The following is a 21880-nucleotide window of genomic DNA, read 5'->3' on the forward strand; positions in this document are numbered from 1 at the left end:
CAACCACTTGTGCTTTTCCTATTATAGCAAATTGTCTGAAGAAGTCAGTCACTTTACAAACTGTCGTATCCGTTACCAGATAGCTTCACATTATGAAATAAAATATAGTTTCTTTTCTTTTCAGTTTGTTTTGATTTTTTTCTTCCGAGCATATTTGGTAGTGCCTGCAAAGATAACGCTAATGAAGACAGGGCATTATTCACTTTTTGCTTATTTGATCTAATATTTCTTGTCTTTTATTCCTTCATCAGACTTTGTAGCAGACTGTAGAGATAGACCAAATGAGAAGAGTGGTATTCACTGTCACATGCAAAACCACATACACTGCAGTTCATTGTTAATGCCAACGCTCTTAGGCCACAAGGACACCCCAATCCTAATTATGGAAATAGCTGTACAGCCAATGATAGAAGCTGATTTTTCTCAGTTTTATGTAATTCTGTGTGCCATGGTTGAAGTTTTTACCTCCCTCTGTAGTTGTTTTGCATTCCTTTGTGGTCACGTTGGATCTCTTTGAAACCATTTAGAATCATTTTGCATGTCTTTGTCCACATTTTGTGTCTTGTGTGATTCATTTGCATTTTTTGCATTTTTCTTGTTATTTTAAAATTGGAGCTATATTTGAGTTTTTAACAAAAAGCTAGCTTTTTTTTATTTAAAAAAAGGGAAGGGGTTGAGAGACATGATGATGTCACATGCAAAACCACCACCCAGTGTAAGGTTGGTGCCACAGCTTCCATAAATTAACAGTAATAGAATTAACTAAATATTTTTTAATGTCTCTCTAATGTTAATCCATCAGTATGCGTAAACTATTTAATCCAAATCATATTTTTATTGCTAAAATATAATTATTGTTGTTGCCTGTGAATTTTCAAATGCGTTGTTTTATAGAAAAGCAGAAGAAATAGTGAAACACACTTTTTTTTATTAAGATGCCAAACTACAGTTACCTACCTTTCTGAACAACAACCAAAAAAAGTTTTATTATACATGATTAATTTCTGACTTTCATAAGAAGTCCAGTGTGGCGGCTCAAATTTGTGTATAAATATAAAGGCACTTTTTTGTTTGCCTAATAACTAACAATACAGCTTTTAGACTTTTTTTCACCTACTTCTAAAACAGTTGTGGTTTTTAAGACAGGCAGCCCAATAAATCAGTTAAGCACTTTTTATATGGTTTTGTTTTTGTTACGGCAGCATTGGGGTGTTGGTTTACCTCCCGATAATTACTTACTTATTGTTAATTATGAGGTGTAACTATTACCTGTTTTCTCTGGAAGCTCCTGTTTCCCCTTCTGTCTGCAAACATTTTAAATTACAGAGCTTTACCTGGGCATAAGGTTGACTCAATAACCAATACATACACAACATTAAATTAAATCTACTACATAAAACAACAGTGAATGCTGCTCATGAAATGTAATTTTAAAGTATATTCATGTATAGAGTAATTGATGGATTTGAACCTGCAATACATGCAAGTGTTGCATGCTGAGTTATTTGGTAGATTTAACTGACTGTTTTTTTTCTGAGTGCAGACTGAAACAGCTTTTTGATTCACCAGACGTGTGAGTCTCAGTGGACTCACTAACAGGTCGAACCGTGACCTGCGGCTTTATTTAGTTGTGAACTGAGCCCGTGGGAGTGCCACATAAATAACTGTGCTCTCACGTGCACATTTACATACACTAGGCTAATATTTGGTCATTTAAATAGAAATAGCATCATGGGGTGCAGTCTCAATACTGCGTCATTTCATTTTTATAAAAAACAAACAAACTGTGAATAGTTTAGAAGTAGTGCTCAGATGCGATTTAATCCTAGCTGTTTTCCTTTTGTTACAACAATATTTATCTGAAAAATAATTGGCGCTTTGATGATATGCTGAAAAGAGGGATATCTAATATGTCGGTCCGTAAGTGTTCAATTTGAAATATGTGAAGTGTGAAGGTCATAGCATATGATTCACATCATTTATAGTCATAAATTCAATGACCCCTCACGGACCCTATGGATAGGGGCATTGTCATCCTGGAAGAGATCACACCCAACAGGATAGAAATATTTCATCCCAGGACAACGGTGATCACTCACAACTTCAGAGTGATTTGCAGTGATCTCCCTCTAAGGGAGGTCTCAAACAAGCCAGAAAAAGCCTCCCGTAACATACCAGTCTTACCAGATCCCCTCACTGTTCTACAGTTTCCCTTTAATTCGTCACCAATCTATAAATTAAACTAATTTTCTAAACAATAAATGCATTTAGAGATATACATTTTAGCATTAACTATATTTTACAAATAATGTCAATTACTATCAAACAAACAAATCACAAGTGACAAAATTATTTTTACCAAATTTATGTAAAAAATGTGTCATCTTTCCGAGCTTCAGACTTCAGTCCATAGGTTGGTTCCACTGGGCAAGTGTCGGAACTTAGGAGTCACAGGACACAGGAACTCTTTGGTTGCTAATTAAATGACTGCTGTGGGTTATATGTTGATAGGAAAGTGTGAGCTACTTAACAGTGAATAGTTAATTCCAGTAATGGCAAACCCCACACACACTTTGCTTAGACTTTTAGGGGCTGATTGACATCATACACACGCTTATAACCATTTTTGAAAATAATTGGTATCATTGAGTATTTTTGGCAGCACAATGTCTGCAGTTTTAACAAGGTAATGTGTGCAGTCACAGTGAGTCAGCTAGCTAGAAGTGAGTAAGGCTAGTTAGCATAAAAAGTTAGTGTAAAAAGTCGGTACCAGAACAAAGGTAACCGTTAAAACTGAGCTGGCAACAATTCAGTGTCAAAGACTTAAATGTTATCTTGTGGAGGCTCTTTCTGGTGTGTCATAACAGTTAAGAGCTGAAACAATAGTAATTAAATTACATTTTAGTCGTATTCATCAATAAACAATCCTGTATTTGAACAAGTATTATGAATTATTCTGTCGCAATAATGTCTGTACCTGAAATTACTGCACAATGCATGTTAGAGCATATAGCAGAGGGAAGCTGAAACTAAAAGGGTCATCTAATAGGAATGACCTTGTCCAAGGGTGTCAGGTGTCACCCAATGAGATTCTGTAAACCCTGCAAATACATTTTCATGTAATTCATTTTTTTCTGTTTAAGTAATGTGTCGTGCTGGGTCAGCTCAGGTAATCTACATCTATGCATTACACACAAATTTTTTAACATGTGCAGACAAACACATACACACTGGCGCAGCTTTACAAGTAGACGCTGCATGTACACCATATGGTGCCATTGCATCATCATCGTCAATTGTTTTTTTGTTGTTTTTTTGTAAATAGAGAAGTCTATATGCAGTATATTCTATCTATAGCAACACTGTTCTCATGAAATGGAACACAAATTATGCCTTTTAATAATCTTAATGTGGGCGTGAGGGATATTTAAGAATTTCTGGTGGCCTCTTAATATTTTGTTGCTATATATAATGTGTAAAACTCAGTATTCAGAACTCTGTAACCTGACACGTTGCCTGGGCATCCAGTGCCATTGAAGATTTTCTTCAAAAATTCTGCATACGCTGTAGGTGCCATTATCAGTCGTGCTTATGTTTATTATATATGTTTACACCTATTTTTCTAATGATGGTTCCTTAATTTCCTTGCACAAATGGTGAAATATTCAACATCCAAAAGCTTTATTTATATACAAATGCATTTATCAGATTTTTAATAGTATTAATAGAAACAATTAATTTTTTCAGGGTCTGTATATGCTGTAAGGCAATGGTGTGCTTGTGCTCTGTGTTCATGCCAGTACACTAAAGGGCATTTTTTAAATCATATTATAGTTTTGTATTTGATGCTAGACATGGATAATGCTTTGGAACTGGAGACAACAATGACTGACCATTAAAGATGGGCAAATTTGGCCTTTTTGTGGGGGGTGTGTGTGTGTGTGTGTGTGGGGGGGGGGGGGGGGGTCATTCTTAAAAAGCTTTTATTAAGACATGACTAATACTTTGGTATCAATTCAACAGGAAAATTCAGGAAACAGTGTATTTGTTTTTCTGTGGTATTAAAAGTGTAACAGATGCTGTAAAGACCATAGATACTGGGTGGCTGAGGCTGGTGCGATGAAGATTCTTGGAAGGAATTTTTTAACAGTGCAATATGAGATAGTTGCACCATTGGTTTTGTTTTTGCAGAACACTTAATTCGTTCAAATTTTAGTCAAATTTAATGAGCTTTATTGGCTTTTGTGTTTCTTTAATGACAGAGGTTGATAATTGATAAAAAAGTACATTTTTAAATAGTCTTATAGCCGAAGCTTTAAATTGTGTTTTTGCAGACAGTTACCATTGTGGTACCTAAAGGAAAATTCTAATAACAAGCAAATAAAAATGATTACCTACATCATTTAAAAGGTTATTAAAATATAAGAAATAGAGTGTGGAAGTGCTTTAAATTTTTCATACTTTTGTAGGACAGGCTGATTGAAATTTCCTACATTTGCTGACATATGCTGTTTGGTATGATATTTTATTAATTGCCTTTTGGGAAACCCACTGGGATTTTTCAGGAGTGTCTGTCTGAGTTCTGCACTGAGACATACAGAGAAAAGCAGGAAATTGTACTTACTGTTTATACAGTGTCAATGTGGTCCAGGGAATATGGAGCTTTTTTCCACAAACATACAGATGTACTTCTCATATGGGTTGTTTTTTTTTTTCTTCTTTTTTAAAAAAATCCAGTGTGGTTATGTCCAAGAGTTCGTCTTTCACATCAGGCCAGACTAAAAATAACAGGAGCTGCTTGAAAAGAGCACTTTTCACTGATGATACACTGCCCTCGTTTCTTTAGCTCTCTTTCCTTTTATGTCCTCCAGTTCACATAGAGGTCTCATTGTAGCCACACTGCTAACAAAAAACTAAAATAGCAAGTCTTTGTTAAGAATGTGTTTTTCAAATGTCTTAACCTGTTGTGTTAGGTGAGGGTTACAGTGTTAAGATGAGGTAAAAGGCTGTTTCAGCTCTCCAAAATAACCCTTTTTTTGGACTCTTGCACTTTTGTTGTAATCAGCAGTATTTTTTGCCCTGCCTTGTCGGCTGGTTGGTTGGGGGGACATGACTTGGAAAGTATACTTAATTTTGGGTGTAATTAAAGATGTTACTTTTTTAAGGATCCTTATTTTAGAACTGCAAACACATGTACGGTGTATTGGCAGCAATAAGAGGTAGTTTAAATCACACCCACACATACTTACAAATACAAAATTGAATATGTGAATCCCAAAAGTGAAAATCAAACATTTGGTTCACCAGAGAGATTGACAATGGGAAGACAGAAGCAGAGAGAGGAGGGTGGAAGTCAGTAAGCCTAATGAGAAACAATGGAGAGAGACAACCAAACTGCCTGTCTGCATATAAATCATTTAACACAAAGTGCTGGAGAGACAAACACTCTGGGACAGCCTGCTTGAATGCAGCCTGGACTTCAACGCAAACTTGCTTTTGTCACTCAGACAAGCATTGCACTGAGCAGCTACATGCTGAAAGCTAACATTGCCCTTATCTTAACCAAAACACCAAGTCTTAACCATAAATGGTATGTGGGAACATTTTTGTCCTCACGACATCCCTAAATGTTGAGTAACATGCACACAATGAGAGCTAATGCCAATCCTTCCCTCTCTTTTCCTTCATCTTTTTCTTTTACTCTTTTTCTCACTCACTTTGATTAATAGGATGTGATGTTTTGTCATCTCCTCTCACGTTTTACTACCTTTACTTTTCTCATTTGCTCAATTCCTGTCCATCATGCTTTCCTTCTCCTTCTCACAGTCCTACCATCATTGTTCCTCTCATTCCTCCCACTGCATCATGCCCTTTGCCTAACTGGCTGCTTGAGCCTTTTGCTATGTTAGTCTAAAAATGTTAACGTTTTGACAGCTGCAACTTCATTCTCATTTAGTTTACTTATCTCTTACTGTTCCTGTTCAGCTCATGCACATGTATACCCTTCTTCATACCTTTATGAATCAATCGATATTTTTGGAATATTTATAATACAGTGGTTTAAACGGGTGTGCTCTGCTAATATTGATCATCTGCAGGGCATGATATATGGTTTTTCATAGAAGTAGGGAACACTGAGTTCTCTGTGAGGTCTCTCTGTCTTTTTCCATTGTCTACTCTTTTCAAGCTGAAGACAACAGATAGCACAGTCATTTTTGGAACAAAATTGTTGTACAAAATACTTAATTTCTTTTTTTGAACTGTTCTTTTTGCGGGGTGAAATATTGTGCACCACACATTTTCAGTCACTTAAAACATGGGTGCACAACTTTGAATTTATTTAGGATTTTCTCTAATCCACAAAGGGTCAAAAGTATATGTACAGGCTCCAATATATGCATATACTCACTTAAATCTTTTGATAATTGGTACTGAAGTTTCTACGATGTCTTTCAACTTGACAAGGCCAAGGCCTATTAACTTCTCATTAGTGATCATGATTGACTACAACTGGCAGTTTGCTCCTTGGAGCATAAAAGGGATTTGCTTAACAGCACTAACTGGATTGTCCAAAACTCAGATAAATGAAAAAGTTCAAGGAAGTCAGTGACAATCTGTGACACAGAATGGTAGAGTTACGCAACTAAACAACTGCAGATTCAAGATCATAAGTTCAAACAATTGGACACAAGTTGTGCCATCACTTTCCTCAATGTCTGTAAGAAGACCCAAACTGTCACAGTCAGATGAGAGAAAATTGTTTAAAGAGCAGCCCAGGAACCACCACGGCTCAAGCTTGTCTGAAACTGGAAACAGCTGAAACACCAGTTTGAAACTCAGAGAAGAGAGTTTTACATTGCCACGGACTGAAAGGGTGCCCACCAAGTAAGAAGCCGCTGCTCCAAGATCAACACCTTGAAGCTCAACTGAGATTTGTAGCTGTCCACGTGGACAGGTCAAATGTCTTCTAGAGAAAATTCTTTAGTCCACCGAGACAAACATTGAGGCAAAATTACAAAAGAGGTATGTTTGGAGGAATAAAGGTGAAACATTCCTAATCTAAGAATTCTGTACTAAATGGTGGTAACAGCATCATGCTCTGGGACTGCTTTGCTGTCAGTGGTACTAGTGCATTGCATAAAGTGGATAGAATAATGGAGGAAGAGGACTACCTTCAAATTCTTGAACTTCTCTTCAGATCAACAGTTGACACTTGGACAATAGTGATTGTTTCAAAATGACAATAAGCACAAAAAGACATCAAACTTGGTTTTGGAATGAATAAAGCAGGATAACATTAAGCATCTGGAATGGACTTCCCAAAGCCCCAACCTCAACTCTATTGAAAATGTATAAACTACATTTAAAAGCTGCCAAGAAACTCATTTAAATGCCAGTTATGCCAAAAGGAAACATCAAATATCCAGCCATAATTATGCCAGGAGCTTGTTGGTGGCTACCAAAAGCTTTTTGTCAAAGTGCAAGTAGCTACAAGACAGTTAACCAAATATCATTGGAGGCGTATATTTATATTTGAGCCTGTGTGCATAAGTTTGACCTTGTGTGGATTAGAGATAACACATTAGAACTTGTGCAAGCAATTCTTGTTTTTTCTTCTTAAAGTTGTTAAAGATCTATGCTGTGCGTCATTCCACCCTCAAAAAAGAACATTGTATCAGTAGCGCTCGGCTTTAAACGTATTAAAAGACACAGACAATTCACAAAAACTACAGCTCACTTGTTAGCTAATGTATCTTATGAGCCTACAGTTGATGCTAGCTGTTTAAAACACATGCAATGAGCTGAAAATACTATCAGAACGCTTACACCCACTAATGACAATGACAGCCAATAATACATTATTTTTTAAGTAGATAATATTAATGGTGATTTGGTGCTCTTTCACTGGTGTAGACTGGACACTCTCTCTCTCTCTCTTTGTGTCACCCACTATGTGCAGAGGCCAACTCTGCTGTTCCACCAGTGCCTCACAATTAGTGATATAGCAGATCGATACCACTACATTAATAGAGTGCTAAACCTCCCCAGCCCCCCATTAGTTAAGGTACTTCCTTAACTGCTCAATGGGGTCAAGATCTTGTGGCTGTGCTGGTCACTCTGTTATTGCAGCATATCAGCTGATTGCCTTTACTCTAAATACTTTTCGCATAGATTGGCACTGTGCTTCAGTTAATTGTATACGATTCATATTTTGCTGAACAAATCTTCTACTTTACCATTTGAAAAACAAAACCACACTATCTAATTTCAATTTCATGAAATCCTGTTTTTTTGTTTGTTTGCCCCCCTCCCCCAATCAAAACAAGAATGAACAGCTGACCAACTATGAATCTGGACAACCATCCTTTATCATAATATTTATCTATGAATGTGAATGAATGATCCTAAGCCTGTTGGTCACAAATCTGTTTGCCTATCCATGTTAACTGTATGCAGATAAAATTGATTCTCTTTTTCTTTCTCTTTTGCTTTTCATCCCCGTCTCCTTTCCCTTCAGATTTTTCTTATTTCCTTTTCTCTCAGCTCTGCGTTCGGGCTCTGCTGAATAATTCAGTCGCAAGTTCGGACGTGTGCGCGTGTGTGTTTGCGTTAGGTGTGTCTCTCTGAGAATGTGTCTATGTCTGCGAGTGTGTGTGTGTATGTGTGGAGGGGTACAGTGACGTGGGGAAGAGCTATTTTTGGGATTTGGATACGTGAATAGAGAGAAAATAGAGAGAAAGAGTCTGTGATGGATTGATTTTTTCATGCTCGTGTTTTTTGGTCACGTGTAGCAGCTGATACTACACAAACCCTGCTGGAAACCTGCACTCTACCTGCAGGGCGTGCTGGCATACGCTCAAGCTTGCACATTCGCGAGCACGCTTTGGTTGTGAAAAGCAAGTGAGTTCTCACCGTTAAATCAGCAAGTGCCATTCGATACACAAACAAACTTCTCATTAACATAATGTAAAAGAAAAAAAAGGGAAAAAAGAAAAGAAAGTCAAATGCTGCACTTTACATAGAGCGCAGACACACATACACACACAGCACCGTCAGCATCTTGTACGAAGTGACAACTCTGCTGTGTGTGGGTGATGAGGGAGAGGAGGCAGTGGCAGGGGTGAGATGCGGGCACAACATATGCTGTATGGAATAAACACGGAGGGAGAGTGGGCGGCTGTGAGGCCTTTACACACTGAATGATGCTAAGTGAGAGTAAGAGAGGCCAAGCAGGGCTAAACAGGCCTTTGGGTGCTCCCATTCGTTTGGCAAAGCAATCAAAGCTGTGTCAAATGTAAAATGTAAAACCTTTATTTTTGGTGCTGGTTGGACCAGCAGCATGAATTTGCTTTAATTCTGGAGGCATATTGTCTCATGTAAAGAGGCTTTGCAGTTAAGGAGGGAGATACTGAAGGGATTATTTAAAATTACAAACTAATTTAAAGACCATTTAGTTTTTATTATTGCTGGATGATTCTTTAAAAAAAAGCAAAAAATCCCAAAAAACTTTAATCCATTCCTGTTTTTTTTGTTGTTGTTTTTTACCCAAATCTTCCTAAAAGCAAAACTGAAAGCCCAGATTTGAATTGCTAAAAGAAACATTAACTGCAGTTCATAAGAATCTATTGAAATCGCATAATGGTGGACTAAAATGGAGCACTTCAGCCGTGTCTCTTATCTTTAGGGCAGCTGATTATCAAAATAATTAGATCGGTTTTAACCACACTGCTTAATCCTATTCATTTGACCAAATCAGTGCTTCTGAGAGAAAAGTGATAAGCAAGTGAAGAAATGAGGAAATGATTTGAGCTGTTTTGCCACTGCTGCATAATGGAACAGGACCCAGAGAGAGAGAGAGAGAGAGAGAGAGAGAGAGAAGGGGACGGAGGGGAAAGAAGTGAGGGATATAAATAAACTGACAGAGAGAAAAGGGAAGGCTGCTAAGTTACGGTTCAACATCTTCCTGTTTGTCTTCTTGAAAACAACACAAACTCTTTTTGGCACATTTTTGAAACCCAAATATGTGTTTGCAACACTGGTATTCATAAGTTACTTTGGATGTTTGTCAGCAAGAAAACAAACAACAAATGGTGAATGTAGGATACCTAAAACATGGGCCTCTTTCACATAATGAGAGAAAGAGGCAAGGTGCTCATCGTACCCCTCATTTATTCTTTTTTTTGTATTTAAGAGTAAAAGTCAAATAAGCCACTATAAACAGTGAAAATATTATGTTTACAAACATTATAAACATTGCATGCTTTATCAGACATAAAATGAATGCCAGAATTCAAAACAAAAAACAGGCCCATGCTATCACACTTCCTTATCTTAATAGGGAGGCTGGCACCTTCCTAAAGGGTAGCAGCTGGTCTGGACTCCACTGGCAGACAAAAATAGCGTAGTGAAGTGACGTCTAGTGTTGGTGTATGTGTGTCCATGCATCATCATGTGTGCTTGAATGTCAGTATGGAAAAGATTAGATCAGTGGAGGGAGGGGCAGAAGTGTTTAGGTATTGTGATAGCAACACTGTGTGTGCTTTCAAATAATTACAATGATCTAATCTGCACATGTGCTCATTTGGCGGCAATTATTTTTCACAGTATTGTATGCCACTGTGCATCTGTGTACGTACAGTACAGTATGTGTGTGTGTGTGTGTTAGTAAGCGTGATTTCTGCCACTAACCTAGTTCCAAAAGGCCATCCAGAAACGAAATACTGCAATACTCTCACACCCCTTTGTTATTCTTTTGCTGTATTCCTGTCCTGCACTCTTAGTCTCTGCCCCCAACCCCCCACCCCCAACCATGTTGTTGTTTCCCTCCCCCGAATATGCCCTGCCTCCTTCTCTCCCTTTTATTCCCCACCACTCACTCCTTTCAATCATGTCTGTGCCCACAGGACAATTTCTTTCTTTCTCTCTCCTTTTTTTTTTACTCTCCCTCTCTTTCATTTTAACTCTCCATATATTTTCCTCCTCCCTAACATGCTGGCTCTCGCTGTCTGTGTCCTCATGCTGACGCAGCATCTCTCTTTCCTTGTCTCTCCCTCTCATTCGATATTGAATGGAGATGGCATGATACAGATAGGGATGACTGATGGGCGTGCTCGGTAAGACAAAGGTGGACTGACGAGGGATAGGAAGACGGTGGGAGAAACTAAGCGAAAAGAAGGGAAAGCAAAAGGGAAGAGGACAAGAAAACAATTTGGGAGATGACTGGAAGCGGGGATAGTCGTATGCGAGCACAGACTTGTGTGAGAGAGGAGGCTTAACAGAGTAAGCTGGAAGGAAATATAGGCAAGGGTTTTACCGAGGAAGAGAGGAGGCAGGAGAAAGCAAACATAAGGCCTCTGTGGAATACTGTGAGTCTCGAGCCACGCCTCGTTTCTTTATGGGAAATGGGTGCAGTGATTTATTGAAATCATGTACGAACATATATGGTCATACAGTAGACGACACAAAAATAGAGTTTGTCCAATTCTAACAAGTGTGAAAGTCAATATTTGGTATAACCACCTTTATATTGTATTGGCAGTGTGTTTGAGATACTTTCCCGGTGTAATTCCATTCATTTTGACAAGATCTGCAGCACTACTTGTTGGCATGCAGCTCCAAACCATGACAGAGCCTCCACCATGTAGTCGTAGTAGCTGTAGACACTGTTTTACCTCTTTATGGAAGTCCTCTGTAAATGTTAATGATTACTTGTAACAAAACAATTGTCTCAATATGGCAATTTTTTTCACAGATTCTGTTAAAAACAATGTTTTTGCAGATATATAGATATGTGTGTGTGCGTGTGTGTGCGTGTGTGTGCGTGTGTGTGCGTGTGTGTGCGCGTGTGTGTGTGTGTGTGTGTGTGTAATTTGGCCTCACTTGTGGCCTCACTTACCTTTACTTGGCGAGACATCTTTGTCTGCAACCTACTGCTGTCCCTATTACAGTGTACATACACATACACATGCTGAATGTCAGTAAATCACAGCCCAGTTTATCTATTGCTTTTATTGCAATCAATAAAATATGAAATTTCTCTCTCTCTCTCTCTCTCTCTCTCTCTCTCTATACATATATATATATATATATATACATATATATATATATATATATATATGTATATATATATGTATAGCAATTTAGGAAGGAGGATGATTTACCATTGAATATTTGAGTCATTTCAAATAAGTCATTTACTTATATCCTGGTTTTGAACCATAAGTATCTGTGTATTTTAAAAATACCTGTCTCTGTGGTTATTTCACTTATAAACAAACATATTGCCTGAGTAAGAAAGAGACAATCTTTAGTGCCTTGGAATCCAATACATGATGCAAATGTGCCAAAACCAAATTACAATATATTTATCTATCTATCTATCTATCTATCTATCTATCTATCTATCTATCTATCTATCTATCTATCTATCTATCTATCTATCTATCTATATATATATATATATATATATGTATATATATATAGTAATGTAATCCTATAGTCTAATGTAGTGCAAACAAAAAGACAAAAATATTTTGTCTGAGGTAGTGCTTCTCTTGACTTACCACTACATCTGTTAAGGGAGCCACTGTTTATGTCTAGTTGCTTTGACACTTTTCATAACTTCAATCTCAGACTTTAAGAGAGATTTTAGACACAAATAGTTGCATCACGCTGTTAAATTAACACTGTCCAAATACCTTAACAGATGGACAGGACTGATAACGTTTTCCTCCAACATTAGCGTTATTATTTTATATTTTGCCCTGGCCACTAGCCGCTGCCGTAATGATAACAGAAGACTAATGTGGCTAATAGATATAAAGGTTCAGGTTCTCTCTCTTTCCCCTTTTCACTCAGCTACATTCATGCACTGTCACGGATTAACACATTCACATGTGTATACATACATTTATATGCATAGCTGGGAGCAAGGAGGCTAATTGAACAGCGCCTTGGGTTTTCTGGTAATGTGTGAAAAGTGGTCAAGCACATGCACACGATCTCAGCACACATAGACACTCACATACATTAAACACATGATGAATGTTCTATAAATAGCTTCTTCGCCCTTTCTGTCTTTTCATTGTTCAGTTTTCCCCTCCCACCCCTGCCATGGGAATGGCTGCTCCCAAAGGAAGCATGAAAGTAGGAAAAAAAGGTGACGAAGAAAGGGAAGGAATAGATTTCGAACATGCCTTTTGTGTATATTTATACACAGTGTGATTTTTCTACTTTAGTTACTTCTTTTGGTCCTCTGATCACTTTTTTTTCTTAGTCTGTTTACTTGATTCCTTTAAACGTAATAATTTATCCCATGATTTTAATGTGATAGAGGCACTAACTAGGGAAGACTCGGCCTGTGTGTGCATTTGTGTGTCTGGATGTGTGGGCGTGTTTGTGTGTTAGAGAAAAAAGAACGATTTAGATATATGTAATAAGGTACTCCCTCTCTCTCTCTCCCTATCTCTGGCTCAATTTCTGTACTAGCTGCCGGATGCTACGTACTGAGAGCCAAATGGTGATGCCACAATAAACCTCAGTCAGTGCCCAGGCATGTTATCATCAGTGATGGGAATAACGGCGTTACAAGTAACGGCGTTACTAACGGCGTTTTTTTTTCAGTAACGAGTAATCTAACTAATTACTATTTCTATAGTTATAACGCCGATACCGTTACTAACAAGAAAATGCAGTGCGGTCGCGTTTGTCTCCAGGTAAAAAAAAACACACAGGAGTGATACACCTGCTGCTGTCAGGCCTGCAGGTATCAGGCTGTGATGTTCTCCTTTATAGTGGACAGAAATTATTTTTTTGGAGTGGCACAAATAATTTGTGTGGCATCTTATTGAATGCAGAACAGCTGATTGTTGTGTAAATAGTTTGAAATGGTTAAAAAAAAGAGTAAAAGGTAAATGGCTGCAAATAACTTGTTTGCAAAACTTGTGCTTATGATTTTCAAATTGACATTTAATTTGCATTTAAAGTTATGAAATATGATTCAATAAACAATAAACAAGTAATGTAATAGTTACTTTTCAAGTAATGAAATACTTTTAGTATCTTTTAACTCAGTTACTTTTTTGAAGAAGTAATTAGTAACTATAATTAATTACTTTTTCAAAGTAACTTGCCCAACACTGGTTATCACACACTTACACAAAAAGACACAGGCTATATTAAAGTGTATCTTTGTTTTGCTTGTCCGTGTGGGTGGCGTGTTATCAGAAAATATACTTAGCAGAACATATTTAACTGACTCATAATGATGGCTTGTGGGTGTGTGTGTGTATTTGTGTGGGTAAATAGTGGCAGAGAGAAGCCAGACTGTGGTCCATTTGAGATAGAGTTGCTATATTTTCTTTTCACACTTGCTTACACTCAGTGAATTCAAACTGCATATATATTTGACCTTCCTTTTGACCTTTCTTGTTAGGGTAGGGATGTTTTCTATATTATCCCTTAATTTGCCCTGACGTTTTTAGCAGGCCAGGTAAATTAGCTCAGTACGTTATAAGTGAATCTGTCCAACAAGGCAGTGCTGCAATTTTTTACTTTTCTGTTGGTGCTGCTCTGTTCTTGCCACAATGGCAAGATGATAATAGCAACTCCTGACCTAGTATGTGTAAATTTGCACATTATTTGTAACACTTTTAAATAACTATCCAACTATCCAACTGTGCTCTGTTGGATTAAGGCAGTGGTTCCCAAACTTCTTTTTGCTAGGCCTCCCTTTGTTTTACAAGAAAAATACCACGCCCCCCCTGCAAGGGGGGAGGACCCCACACTTTGGGAACCTCTGGATTAAGGTGTGGTGACTATGGAGTACGTATGAACTGATTGTCTTGTTCAAGCAACCAGTTTGAGTTGATCTGAGCTTTTATCTTGTTTAAATGATGCTCACTTGGGCATTTCAGTAAGGGCTTCAGCTGCATCACTCCCGTGTGACAGGGTGATGAGATATTTGTGTTAACAAGCAATTAATGTGGTGGTTTGTGGTTCAATTAAAAAAGATTTGTTCCTTCACTGAACTTCCTCACTCCATTTGAGTGGATGATTCTAGCCACCATCATTGCCAACTGCATTGTCCTGGCTCTGGAACAACATTTGCCTGATGGGGACAAGACGCCGCTCTCAGAACGCCTGGTAAGCTGAATAACCAAGACAAAATTGCACGTGTTATACATGTAAATGCAATTAAATTCAGGTGATAGTTGTATATTTGTGAGATAATTTTTTATTTTATTTTCTAAAATTTATTTGGCACATGAGACTATTTGTAGAAATACTTCTTCTGAAACTCATTCGCCAACTGCCAGCTAACTTACTTTGTCTTTCTGTGCCTTTCAAACCATCATAACCTTTCCTGCTTTTCCTCTCTCCTGTCTTTCCATTCTTCCTTTGCTTGTTTTCTCTTGTGCTCCCCAGGATGATACAGAGCCGTATTTCATAGGAATCTTCTGTTTTGAGTCGGGAATAAAGATCCTGGCGCTTGGTTTTGCCTTCCACAAGAACTCTTACCTGAGAAACGGATGGAATGTGATGGACTTTGTCGTAGTGCTCACAGGGTGAGTATTAAGCAGATGTATATGAGCCAAGCACAGACACATACATACATAATACAGTATGTAACCTTTAGTCAGATCTAAATGTGTGCCTGACTAAACTCAAACATAACAAAGGATTTTCCAACAGCATGTCAAAATCTGTCATGTGTTTTAGTATGTTTGTATGCATGTATGTTTGCAAGTGTCCTTTTCCTGCTCCTTTGACCTAATGAAAGGCCCCATTCTGGGCAAGGCAGCAGTCAGATCACAGAGCAGAACTGCAGGCAGCCAGCAGCCTGGGTAGTGAACAAATGTCACCACAATATAGACAGCGACAGAAGGGGTGGGGAGCACAGGGGGAAGCAGCACTGGAGAGAAGGCAAGAAAAAATGCAGGTGCCGCTACCTCAATAGAAAGAGAGACACAGTAGGAATGAATGGAAAGAGACAATGTAAGAAAGGGGAATGAGTAAATGAGATATTTGATTTGAACATTCAACGAGAAGGTGAAGACGAGGGCAAAGGGAAGCAATGGAATGCAACCTGAAACCTGTCACAGAAACGGTGTCAACAAGGCCGAGTTCAGACATGATGGGATTAAAATGATGGATTTACTATTGCCTTCACTTATTAGATTATATCTCACAGGAAAAGACCAGAGACATTAGATAATAGGTTTGATTGACAGAAATGAAAGACAGAGAAGAGAAGCGGAATGATGGCGTCTACACACATTCAAATGGGTTTACATTTTACATTCTTGCTCATTTGTCTGTGCTAGATTCTGTTTTCCCGACGCATCCATCTGTTAATCCATCATTTAAGCTGACTGTCAAATGTCATTCCTGCTATCCTTCGTGTTTCTTTAAAGACACAGTAAGCCTCTTTTATGTATCTACCACTGCTACACACCTGTGTGACGCTGCAGGCTGATGTGACACAGATGAATGCGATGCATGAGTGATGCATTAACAAACGACAGTGTTTGCATGTCTCACTGTTGATGTTCAACCGAAGCGCAAATTAGCTGCAAAACATAAAAACTGCAAAAAAGCTAAAAAAAAAAAAAAAAAAAAAGTAAACTGGTTGATAATTTATTTTTGAAATCTATTTAAAAGTTGTTTCTTAACAACTTTGCAAATTCTAGCAGCAATACAATCACGTCGCTGTTTGGGAGTGGTGGCACAGATTATCATGTTGAGGGGATTATGTCCACTTGTGTGTGCATGGGGTGAATGGTGGGGACTTCATGGGGTAGACGAAGCAACCGGTGAATCCAGTGATTGCTCATTTCTGCCCAAATTTCTCTGTCTTGCACAAGGACACCACACATGCACTGAGCAGACACCCAGTGCAGCAGTATGTCCTTATGCTTTAATAAGAGCAATCACGAAGCCAAGTTCCTCTCAGCATGGTGCGATAGAGCGACTGAAACAGAGAAGAGAGGTGAGAAGACAAGTGTCAGCACGACAGCAGGAAGTAGTGAAATGCCGAGAGGATAAGGAGGTACAACAGAAGGAAACTAGAATGTCCTTAAAGCTGATCTTCGATTTCTTTTGCCAATTTTTTCTATTTTACCACTCGATCTGTTGGTAGATTATTCTCAAGTGAATTGTCATTGGGGGGAGACAAGATTAGAAAGGAGTGTATCAGGGGGATAGCTCAGGTTGAGCAGTTTGAAGAGAAAGTTAGAGAGGTAAATCTGGACATGTGCAGTGGAGGGATCGTGGATATACCAGACAAAGGATGTTGACAATAAAGATGCCAGGCAGGAGGAAAAGAGGAATATCAGAGGAAGACTTATGCAGACAGTTGGTGTAAGAGAAAAGGATGCAAGGGTTAGGATGAGATGGAAGCAGATGATCTACTATGCTGACCCTCTAAAGGGAGCGGCCAAAAGAAGAAGTGTTATCTGATGACCTCAGGGCAATCACTGTTAAATGGCACACATTGAAAAAAAAAAAGCTAGATTTGTTTGAATGGATTATGTATGCACTATTTTATCAGCATATATTAGCCTTGTTGACTATCCTTTCTAAACATAATGGCCTTCATTAATGACATCTATTTTATCCAAGTGGTTTTGTGGCCCTATTTGGAATTTAGTGTCATAAACATGTAGGATTTTATACAACAATAGCTTGACAAAGAGTTGCAAGACTTCAAGATGGTTATTTATTTGCAATGATTTTTTGTTGACTTCTCAGAAAAGGGGTCAATAAATAACAGCAACAACAAAACAAACAAATTAAAAAAACATCAGCATTAACGAGTGGAGTTTCACAGCGAGTCCATCACTAACAGATGACTGACAAGTGCATCATAAGCAGTCTTGTTCTAGACCTGACAAATCACCCATGAAAATCCAATGGCAATGATGCTGTGCTGAGTGTCTGATACATTATGAGCCACTGTTTTGCAGGTTCAGGTGTGAAGTTAGGGCAACACAGGGGTCAGCACTGTCACCTTACAACAATAATGCTTTGATACAAAGGTGGTGGTTGGTCGAAGCCTTTCTGAGTGCAGTTTGCACGTTTTTCTTGTGTCTGTGCAGGTTTTCTTTGCATACTCTGGGCTGTAGCTGTGGATTTAATTAAAAATGGTGAAAACCTTGTCATTGATTGACAGCTCTGCTTCTCCCCAGTGTCATCTGGGTGTCACCAGCTCCACCCCATCTGCTGCTAAGTAAATTGATGGATGGGTGGATGGATGGATGGAGGTGTGAAATGATCAGATTCAGGGATTATTTCTCAAAGAAACAACCACATTGGTGTATAGCCTAAACAGCAGCCATCACGCTGTAACCCTCCCTGTCAACCAGCTGTGGTGTATAGCAATATTTACCGAGCAGCACATAGTGTACACACATACTGTAGTACATTCCCATGATGCATTGAGGACGCTGCCTGCAGTCAATACATTTTGCACACATGTGGCGCACTCGTTCTTTGTTGTGCTTTCTATGAATGGCCAGTGTGTTTTTAGCAGTCCAGCTCTTTGAAGATGAAAGGCTACTTGGCCTTTCTATCAACCTTTGGTTGAAACCTTTGATAACACAGTGACCACATGGGCGCGCGCACACACACACACGGCCAGACATTTCCATTTCAAACATTCTTTTCCGTGTCCTGCTCGCCCTCCCTGCACTTGCTGGCGCTCTCTTCAAACACATACAAAGACAAACACACAAATAGCACTTAACATGTCTGAATACATCACCGAGATTAGCTATTTACTCTACGGTCTTGTTCCAAGTCGTCTCATTTGTGGGTGTTGACCTGTGTGTTGTAGTTAATTGTCAGAGTGGCTTGACAGTGAAAATAAGCTGGTTGGATTTGTTTGTTTCTTTGTTTGTTTTTCTACACCCACAATTGATTATTAGCCTAGTTACATTTAATTTACAGCTCTTCTTGCATTGCATCCTCTTCTTTCTTTTGCTTTCCTGTACCCGTGTTAGGACTTTTTGATTAGATTCAACAGCTAAAAAGAAGCATAAAAAATGAATGAAGCTAGAACTACTATTTCAGTCATTTGTAATAGATGTTATGGTTCTTTCGTAAATGTCAAGAATTCATAGCCTCCTCCCTGCAACTCTTCCATAGACTCCAATATTATAAATGCTCCCAAAATTCGTCTGAAAATCAGAAGTATAGGCTGTCTTTACACTGTCACCGCATCCATATAATAAACTCCACAGGCATGAAAACTGAGAATTTTTTAGACTGGACATTGCTGGCGCTTACGGTGAAAGAATTTTGTCAATACGACTTGTAGTTTTTTCTTGGGAAGCATTTGTTTCGGGGTCACTTTCTGTTTATTTAAAGCAGCAGAAGAGAGGCACATGTCTGTGTGTGTGTGGTGCCACTGGGTGCAGTCTCTATAGCAACCAGGCTCACACCTGTCTGCTTAACGAGCTCTGTCTGCCACTCTGCCAAGATTAATCTTAAACACTTCTCTTTCAACTGCTGCTGTGTCCACAGTGTTTGCTCTACAGCCATCATTTAACCCTTAAAACGTAGCCATCGTTGTTCTCTTTCCAACAGTGTGTCTTTCAAAGCTCAGAGATGTAAACATTTTGAACTGTGTGAATCCAAGTAGATGGATAACATTCTAACCAACCCATATAAATACACTGTATTTTTAGTCAGGAGTTTGTCTCAACAGCAGGAAAGACCCCACTTGTTAAATCTTTCCTGTCATCGCATTTTGACAACAGGAACATAAAGAACACACTGTTGTGTAGAACAATTCCTTGGGATCATTGTGGTTCAAAACTGATTTTGACAGGACTTAGGGTCTTCAATTTAGAAGCAGTTTTTCAACACGTGCACCAAGGCAGATTTGACAGGGTTTTGCACACTGTAATAAGTATATCAGTAGTCAACTGGATTGAGCAATCTGGTTGTCCCATTAAATTCAAGCTTATTGTTCATTGGTGGATTTGTCTTCTGCACACAGGTGGTTCAGATCTGGGCATTTGAAGTCAGATGATGACTTTTAGAATCATCTTTTCTGACTGGATCAAAACTTACAGGATTTACCTGTCTTTAGTGGACTTTCCCACATTTTAATCATTCAGTGATTTAAATAATATGAGGTTTCATTATTCATTCAGATGTTTTATGACTCTGAATTTTCTTTTGCCATAACTCAGGTTTTCCTAATTTACATTTTAATCATGTTAAGCTACTTTTCAACTTTTTATGTGTGAACGTCAGCTTTCAACAGTTCTGCACTTTTGTTTTCAGGTGAAAAATTCTGTATTTTTCAGCTCATTCAACATTTTTAACTTAACATTCAGCAATTATTTCATTTCAGCTCAAAACATTCAGCTATCAGCATCCACACTGCAGTTTCTTCAGAAAATGCATTTTCTAGTTTTCATTGTGAGCTTCCTGAGCAGAATTGTGTAATACTCCACACAGAAGGGACCGAGCTGGCCAGAAACCTCCATGCTCTAAGGTGACTGTGCTACCCACTGCAACACTGCACCATCCCTAAGGAGTATGCCTTCCTGTTTAAAATGTGTTTTGAAGTTATTGCAATTTCCTGCAGCTTTAACATTCAGATAATTAAATACTGTCTAGGGCGGTCTAGAGGTACTACCTCCCCATTTAAAAGTGTCTAGAATTGTGCTTACCAGACTAATGCAAAGCTGTATGTGATGCTTTATTCCCACAGTTTACAATTTATTAAAGGGAATTTCATTATAAAAGAAGAAATGAATGCAATGAAAATGTATGTGCAGTCTAAGCAGAACTGTCAAAATCTGCTCAAATGTCCCTCTCCACTGTCACTGCCACCAGCTCTTTGAGGAACGAGGGGCATACCAATATGCTTCCAAGCCAGTTGAGAAAAATGTTCTTTCCCGTGTGTCTTGGGTCTACCCTGGGGTCTTTTCCCTGTTGAACATGCCCAGAATAACTCACCTAAGAGGCATCTAAGAGGCATTCTATTCAAATGCTAAACCCACCACAACTGGCTCCTTTCTTGTGTAGGACAGTGGCTGTACTTTAAGCCCCTTTTGAGTGACTGCGCTACTCACCCTATCTCTGAGGATCAAGCATTTTGTGTGTATCTGCAATCCTTTTCTCCACATTGCCATAGGTGAGAATAGAAACCCAGATCAGCCAGTAAATTATCAGCTTTGCCTCCTGGCTTTGGTCTCTTTTCCCTACAATGGATCTCCCGGTCCACCTGCGGGAGGAGACGTGGGCTCTTGTGAATTCTGGGAGAAATTCTGGGTGTCACTGATCGTCGAGGTCTGATTGCTGGCTCAAGAGACACTTAATATTTTATTGATGTTATAAAAACATTAAAGAGCATACTGGTGCATTTAATGCAAAATATTTGAATCATAGTCACAGATGCAACCAAGGAGACAAGGACAGATAACAGGAGAGCTTGGAGCAGAGATGGTGAGATTCAGTCAGTGATGTGGACAGAGATATTTAGCTGGATTTTAGCTGAAGTCAGCAGGAAGCTGCAGAGGGAGATAGCAGGGATAAATGTTGTTTGTATAATGCGTTGGATTCTCATCAGAAGTGGAGAGATGAGGTTTTTGTTATAGCGATGTTGCTTCATCTGATTCCCCTTAACCATTTGCTTTCCTTTTGCTTACATGCAGGTGTGTGTGCATTCTGTGTGTGAATTTAAAGATGTACAGTAGAGAGCATCTGTTCCTGGCAGGGAAGAAATTGTTTTCCATTGATTATTCCAAATGACCCAGTTTCCATTGTGCACACTTGAATAAAATTATTTTCTCTCAGTATGTTTAAGCTTCAACCAACACCCATTTGCTGTGCAGATGCGTGCATCTGTGTGCACGGGTGTTTT

The 21880-nt window shown here is 38.7% G+C and overlaps 1 protein-coding gene across 19 annotated transcripts in view; it reads left to right on the plus strand.

The window, feature by feature from the left end:
- Positions 1 to 21880, plus strand: part of cacna1aa (calcium channel, voltage-dependent, P/Q type, alpha 1A subunit, a) — an 82213-nt gene that overhangs the window by 3254 nt on the left and 57079 nt on the right. For 18 of the 19 annotated variants that reach the window (XM_040053244.1, XM_040053297.1, XM_040053250.1 and 15 more), the window contains exons 2-3: positions 15039 to 15144; positions 15427 to 15566. In XM_040053244.1, the coding sequence (XP_039909178.1) occupies positions 15039 to 15144; positions 15427 to 15566 (246 nt within the window). The other variant, XM_040053361.1, reaches the window with a different exon arrangement.

The sequence above is a fragment of the Simochromis diagramma genome, unplaced genomic scaffold (assembly GCF_900408965.1).
Source record: "Simochromis diagramma unplaced genomic scaffold, fSimDia1.1 OVJJ01000321.1, whole genome shotgun sequence".
Classification (NCBI taxonomy): domain Eukaryota; kingdom Metazoa; phylum Chordata; class Actinopteri; order Cichliformes; family Cichlidae; genus Simochromis; species Simochromis diagramma.